At 37.2% G+C, this 8133-nt stretch overlaps 1 protein-coding gene across 2 annotated transcripts in view; it reads left to right on the forward strand.

Annotated features, from left to right (window-relative positions):
- The window catches only part of LOC106876941 (cytokine-like nuclear factor N-PAC), a 69360-nt gene that overhangs the window by 6669 nt on the left and 54558 nt on the right, over positions 1-8133 (forward strand). For both annotated transcript variants that reach the window (XM_014925718.2, XM_014925709.2), the window contains exon 4: positions 7096-7231. In XM_014925718.2, the coding sequence (XP_014781204.1) occupies positions 7096-7231 (136 nt within the window). The remainder of the gene's footprint in view (positions 1-7095; positions 7232-8133) is intronic.

Genomic DNA, 8133 nt, shown 5'->3' on the forward strand with positions numbered 1-8133 from the left:
TATTTAGTTTAAAAGAGTTCCAACACTGTCTGTTTTTTATGTTTTATTTATATTCCTGCAGAACCAATGTGGGGTATAGAATATGGAATATACAATATATAATATAATATACAATATATAATATAAAATAAAATAAAATAAAAATGGATGGCACCATGAAAGAAAGTATTGAATGTAGATGAAATATTGAGTGTTCAATATAAAGGATCAAATATATAAATATATAAAGGTGACTCGAGTTTCAGGGCTATTTCCCTTCATCATGGCCGGTATGACTGACTTTAAACAGAAGTCAACTTTGTGGCAGACACTTAGAAGCAATAAATCAGTAAATGCTAAGGACCCACAAGAAATAGATTTTATCAAATGCCCTGGTTGATGGCTACGGTTACCAAGGTTACTGAATTCACAGTAGAAGTAGATGTTCTGAAAGAATAGTTGCTAGAAAAAGAATCTACCTGTTGGAAAAGATTCAGCTCTTACCTCTCTCTCTTTGTGTAAAGGTTGTTTGTATATTGCTTATATAAGTAGAGTGATGTTATATGGCAGTGAAACATGGGTCATCAATGCAGAAGTCCTGTGAAGACTAGAAAGAAATGAAGCTTGCATGCTATGCTGGATGTGTAATGTTAGTGTAGATATATGATAGTGCAAATGTGTTGATAGGTTGGTAGAAAAATTGGGTACAAGAGGTACCAGATGTAGTGTGCAAGAGAAATATGGCCATGGATGAGGACAGCTGCATAAAGAAGTGCTGATTACTAAATCTGAATGGAATTTGTGGAAGGGAGTGACCCGGAAAGATGGACAAAGTAATGAATACCAACCTCGTGAGGCTCACTGAAGAGATGAACAAATGACCAAAACGTTTGAGGATGTGCTGCTCTTGAGAAGATCCTTCCATCTCAGCAGAAATGAGATCCTAATATTGTCAATGTCCTTCTGTACCCAATCTGTGTGGGAGCAGAACTGCACATATTTCATTACCCCTTTTGTACTGGCCATTTTCTCCCTCATTGGAACCACTTTCCTTGTTACTCATCCTGTACTTCCAACATAAACCCCTACCACTATTTTTACTGAACACCCTTCATATCTGTTACTAATACCCCCTCCACACCTTTATTACAATATTCACCCCTACATAACTGATTTCCTCTTTCCCGTACCCTTCACATCTCCTTATTTCTCATTTATCTAGTTATATTGTTGCTTTCCCCTTTTTATGAATCACCTCCTCCCTGACCCACTCCTATTTTCTTTTACTTTCCCCAACAAACTGAGACTCACCATTACCCATACCTCCATCCTTGTTCATTATTCACTGCATTCACTTCTACCCTCATCTCTTACCATCTAACCGATGGTAGAGATGGGGATCGAGAGAAATGCACATCCACCTTCCTGTCTGTCTTTCCTGTTGGCTTGTAATACATGTTCATTACAGCAAGACACCTCTCTCCTCCCATTCTGTCAATAGGTTTTGTGAATTATTTGGTGACCTCACTTGTACTGGTACTTTGTAAACAGCACCTAGTACACTCTGTAAAATGGTTGGTATTAGAAAGGTATCCTGCCGTAGAAACTATTCCAAAACATGTTGGAGCTCAGTGCGATCCTCTGACTTGTCAGATCCTGTAGAGCTATTCAATTCTGCTGTCAGATGTTGATGTTAGATGATAATGATGATGTATATGCCTGAATATTGTTGATTCTTGGTATGTCTCCTAAACCTACTCATGTGCAAATGAGCACACAAACTGAAAATTCAGTGTCTGTGAACGTAACAAAATACAGCAAATTGGAATGCACACAAAATTTCAACTGAAGGCCACAAGGCAATATGTATATATATATATATATATATATATATATATATATATATATATATATATATGAAGTACAAATAATATGCATTTTGGTTTGGTCAAAGTCATGTGTTAAAGGTTTAGATATTTAATTTAATGATAGTCTCTCAAATCTAAGAAAGCTGGTTCTGCAATTTCTTGCTGAATAATCTGCATGGATGATATATATCTAGAGATGAGATGTTTGTGCTGTACATTAGCTCACTTCCTTCATCAAATAAATGTTACCTGAACAAGTGCACAAGTGTTCTACAATATCAGCTGTTGAATTGATTGTGAAACAATGTTTGATGAAGTGTTTTGCTCAAGAAAACAACACATTACCTGGTCTGGAAATTGAACCCACGATCTTGTGAATGCAACACTCTAAACATTGGGCCGTGCATCTTTACTTAAGTCAATAATTAAAATCATGCAGTGGTGCATCAAATATTTGCTTTCAGTAGGGTGTTGGTATGGTAAGTAATTAACTGTTTCAAACTAGTACATGGAATTAAATTACTCTAGATTAATAGTATTTGTATGTACACGAAAAACCGTCGTAGGTATTGAAATCATCATCATCATCGTTTAACGTCCACTTTCCATGCTAGCATGGGTTGGACGATTTGACTGGGGAGTGGTGAACCAGATGGCTGCACCAGACTCCAATCTGATTTGGCAGAGTTTCTACAGCTGGATGCCTTTCCTAACGCCAACCACTCCGAGAGTGTAGTGGGCGCTTTTACATGCCACCGGCACGGGGGCCAGTCACACAGTACTGGCAACGGCCATGCTAAAAAGGTGTTTTTTACGTGCCACCTGCACGGGAGTCAGTCCAGCGGCACTGGCAATGACCTCGCTTGAATGATTTTCTAACGTGCCACCAATTAAATAAAAAGAGTAATCATTAAATAAATTTGAAAAGCAGTGTTCTAGAGTTATAATTTTACTTTTAATCAATGTGTTACATTTTAAAGAATGCTACTGATAAGATGCAACTATTATAAATAAGCAATAATTTTTTTTTTTTAAATCCTCCATTACTATTCTCAAAATATTAAAATGCTTTTGTTACATACATACCATGTATTCAATTCTATATCTCCTTTCTTGCTGCTCTTCATGCTGTTGAAATGGGGGTGGGGGTCAGTAATTTCAATTTCCACTACAATCCCAGAATATTGTATAAGTTCTTATCCTTTTTGTTCTTTGATTAGTTTTGTTTTCAATTTTCAATATTGCAATTCATTTTGAGACCCTGTAACAGAAGTACAAATCATTGACATCTTCTTGTTAACCCTTTTGGTTCCAATCCAACTGAGACTTCCCCTAATTCATGGTTTTAAACTGATCTCAAAACCTTTCTTCAAAATTTCATGTTGATTTATGTTTGAAACATCAACTTAATAATGGCAAAATTATTTTACTACTTCATTATTTAATTTAAAGAAAAGCGTTGTATTTCGATGGAAATGTGGTAATGAAAGGTTTAATATATTGCAGAGTTGTTCAAATGTTTTTAATATTCTTTCAAAACATTTAAAAAATGATTCTACCACTGTTTATAGATTGGCCAAAGGGCCACAGAAATACTTTTTTCTGTACATGTTGAATCTAGAGGAAAGGGCATTGCCCGTAATTTTGCAGGTCCTCCAACCATGATGAGTTTGATGCCAAAGATTTCCATTAGTCAATCATGCTTCAACATAGTCATTTAACCAATCTCAACTAGTCAAGATTCAGAGTACTGTGTATTACTAAACTTTTTGATTGCTGGATACAAAAACGTCTCATGAGACTTCCATTCAGGTGATTTTCTTAAGTCACCATCTCACTATGTAACTTCCTTTCCCGGACCCTGTGGTGTATACTCTCCTCCACCCTATCCCCCCAGACAGGATGCTGGTCTGTCATTGGATTATTAATATTTACCAGCTGGGTGAACTGATGCAACTTGAAATGAAGTGTTTTGCTCAAGAATGCAATGCATAGCTCGGCCCAGGAATCAAAACCACAATTTTGATCATGATTGCAACACCCTAAGCACAAGCCATGTGCCTTCCATTTAAACTTAGCAGGTAAAGACATGAACGTGGAGAAGATATCAGAAGAAAGAAGGATCGAGTATAATGGTTAGTGTGGGTTTGAGCGGCTGGTTGCACCAGGATTGGTGATAGGTAAAAAAGATGAGTGGTGGAGGTAGGTCAACTCTCATTGAGGAACTGAGGCCATTACAGTAATGATAGAAGAGACAGCATGCTTGTGGGCTAGAGGCTGGGGTTTGTTAGTGATGGATTCCAATTCTTTGATTGGCATCTTCCCTGAATGTACATAGCAACAGTACTGTCACAGTTGTGGCAGTAGTACTCCATTGTGGGGTTGTAAGGAAAAGAAGCCCCTAGGTATGAGCTAAATGCAGGCGGTAAGATGATGATGAGTCTTGTTTGAGCCTTTGTAGTGTGTCAGCAACTATTTAGGGCTGAAATATTTTCTGTTCTTGAAGAGAAGATCCAGTATTTTGAACTTCAGTTAAGAATGTGTTTTAGCCATCCTTAACTGGTGATAGTGAAGCCCAGCATTTAGAGTGAGTGTGAGAGATCTAGATGATGATTGCTATTCATCAGGTAGTGGTGTTTTGATACAAGTTGTGCTTTTTTTTTGTTGTTTTTGCTAAAGGAAACACAGTCTGTATTGGTCACATTGAAAGATGCTCTTGAGGTCTCTGTTTATGGAATCAGTGCAGGTTTGGCATGTTGTCCCAGCTGTGTGGATGATCCTAGTCAGAGAGGAATGAAAGGTCATGCTATCTGCATAAGAGTGGGAATTGTTGGCTGTGGTTTTTAGTAGGTTGTTATTGTAATGAAGCAAATGGGGAAGAGAACCAAACCTAGGGAAAAGCCCAAGTTGATTGAGTAGACTTGCTTAAACAACAAAAAAAAAGTCATGTCAACAGATGTGTAAACTAGCATGTTAGCAGATAAATCAGTGTGTGCGTGAACATATTGAAAATACAACTGTGAACCGGAAAATAAGATTGATCTCAACTGATAGTTACAAGAGTGTTTAAAGCTCAAAGTAAACCCATCTTCAAAGGAAAGAAGCTACTGATCCAAGGTGGAGCCCACTAGGGACCAATAAAATAAATACCAGGCTTAACCAAAAATTAATACTGGGGTCAATTCATTTGACTAAAAAAATTGTCCAAGGCGGTACCCCAGCATGGCCACATTTGAATGACAAATAAACGATAAAAGATTAAAGATGTTATACATATATGTATGTATTACATGTATGTGTATAGGCTATACATATGCATGTATATGTGTGTATTGTACGTATGCATGTATATATATGTATGTACTCTATATGTATGCATATATATATATATCTATTGTGTATATATGCATGTATGTATTGTGTGTATATATGTATGTATGTATTATGCGTATGTCTGTATATATATATGCATATATGTATTATGCGTATGTGTGTGTGTGTGTATATATATATATATATATATATACATATGTTTGTATAAACCAGTTTGAAAAAGAAAGATATGGAATCTGAAAGATCTATTTAACAGAGAGTAGTGAAGTGATAGGGACTTTATAACAACTAGAAGTTGTTAAAGGGCAACCTAATAAGGAATACATACCAAATCTCTGGTTGTGGCAAAACATCAGATAAGTTGAGGGTGGCATGGTTGTGGGATATTCAAATAGGGCTACCAAGAGATGAGCTTGGAAAGCTTGTGAAAATGAAGGCAGCAAAGTGTTATATCACATAGCTAGAAGGGCAGATAGGCAATGGATTTATTTAGCAAGAACAGAAGTAGGAAGGAAGACAGGAATGGCTGTGTGGTAAGTAGCTTGCTTACCAACCACATGGTTCCAGGTTCAATCACACTGCGTGGCACCTTGGGTAAGTGTCTTCTACTATAGCCTCGGGCTGACCAAAGCCTTGTGAGTGGATTTGGTAGACGGAAACTGAAAGAAGCCCGTCGTATATATGTATATGTATGTATGTATGTGTTTGTCCCCCCAACATCGCTTGACAACCGATGATGGTGTGTTTACGTCCTCGTAACTTAGCAGTTTGGCAAAAGAGACCGATAGAATAAGTACTAGGCTTACAAAGAACAAGTCCTGGGGTCGATTTTCTCAACTAAAGGTGGTGCTCCAGCATGGCTGCAGTCAAATGACTGAAACAAGAAAAAGAGAACAGAAAATATTTCGGTTCTAAATAGTTGCTGACATTCTACAAAGGCTCAAACGAGACTCATCATCACCTTACCTCCTGTATTTAGCTCATACCTAGGGACCACTTTTCCTTCCAGCCCCTCCCCCCTTCACTGGACTTATGTCATTGTGCCTACAATGAAACTGTTATAGCTCTAAAGTTGTGAACTTGTAAGAAAGAATTGCTGAGTAGTTTTGGACCTGTTTTCAGCACTTGTTTGTTGAAAGACATTGTGATCTTGCATGTGTCCAAATAGTTCCACATGTTGAATTACTGCTGTCTGCTCTCATTAAACCATTAGGCCCAAGCAACTGTAAAAAGGGAGATGTGTTGGCAAACCCCAGTTGGTCCCAACTAGAAAACAGGAGAAGGGAATTGCTAGAAAAAGCATGTGGATGTGTGCAGACACAAATATATACAAGTATGCACAAATCCTTGTGAGTGAATTTAGTAGAAACTGAAAGAAGCCTGTCGTGTACATGACAGAAACTCTTGGATTATAGTGATGTTCTTAGTTTCTGTTTACCATATTTGATTTGGGGAGGCTTACCTGAAGCTTCGTCATATGTGTATGTCTTTATGTCTGTTTGCAACTTCATAACTTAGTGTTTCATAGAATAAGTACCAGGCTTTAAAAAAAAATAAATACTGGGGTCTATTCATTCAACTAAAAATTCTTCTAGGCAGTGCTCCAGCATGGCTGTGACTGAAACCAGTAAAAGATAAAAGATGTACATGACAAGAACTCTTGGATAATAGTGATATTCTTCGTTTCTGTTTACTATATTTGATTTGAAGCTTACCTGAAGCTCTGGCAGAATTTGTAATTTTGTAGGTGTAAAGCAATCTTTTAAATCATAAAGCCATATAGAAGTTTCTTTGAATTATTATTTATATTCAATATCCAGTTTGACTTCAACTTATTTTGTTATATGTAAAATGTGATTGCAATTATTGTTTGATGATAATTTTAAATATGTGTAATCTTCCTTCCTTTTTCCAGTGCCTGGGTTCAAGAAGATAGCATTTATAATTATCAAGATAATAAATCTAAATACACACTTACTAGTAGAATTCCAAGAGGCTACAATGTTGCTATTGAAGCTATAGAAGATGTTATAAAAGCTATGCCTTCCCAGGTAAGTAGATGTTTTGCCAAATCTTAATCCTTTCGCATTCAGATTACTCTGCTAAATGTAATGCTTATTTATTCACATTGTTTTGGGATTAATCCAGAATTATTTCATAGTGGCAAGATTTTGATGATGTGATTGTTTATTTGTAGGAGGACATTGTAGGGTCAGTATGAGAGGCTGGATCTGGCCTGTTTGAACATAGAACAGGGAAGAATATGTGGGCCTGATATGACCGGTTTAAATGGTTAAATGGCTGCAGAATTTAAATTTTAACAATATGATCGAGTTACTTACAGACAAGTATGACTCTGAAACATAGATTCTGTTTTATAGTGGTCACTTAGCAACCACATGGTTTTGGGTTCAGCCCCACTACGTGGCACCTTGGACAAGTGTCTTCTACTATAGCCTCAGGCCAACTAAAGCCTATTGAGTGGATTTGGTAGACGGAAACTGAAAGTAGCCCATCGTACATATACATACATATCTATTTATCATAGTCCTCCAGGCGATCACAGAGGAATTCAAGACAGGGAGCTCCTCTATGCTGATGACCTTGCACTAATTGCGGAGTCACTATCAGAACTAGAGGAGAAGTTTCAGGTGTGGAAGCAAGGACTAGAATCGAAGGGCCTTAGAATCAACCTAGCAAAAACCAAAATCCTAATAAGTAGGAAGGTAGATAAAACACAAACCCCTTCAGATAGATGGCCCTGCTCAGTATGTAGAAAAGGAGTAGGTAGTAACTCTATAAGATGTACCCGGTGCAAGCTATGGACACATAAGAGGTGCAGCAATATCAAAGGCAGATTAACTACGAAGTTAGTTTTTGTATGTGGCAGATGTTCAGGTGCAATAAACACTGTAAACAAACAGGAAACAACTTCTATCTCATTCCAGGGTGA

The sequence above is a fragment of the Octopus bimaculoides genome, chromosome 16 (genome assembly GCF_001194135.2).
Source record: "Octopus bimaculoides isolate UCB-OBI-ISO-001 chromosome 16, ASM119413v2, whole genome shotgun sequence".
Lineage (NCBI taxonomy): Eukaryota > Metazoa > Mollusca > Cephalopoda > Octopoda > Octopodidae > Octopus > Octopus bimaculoides.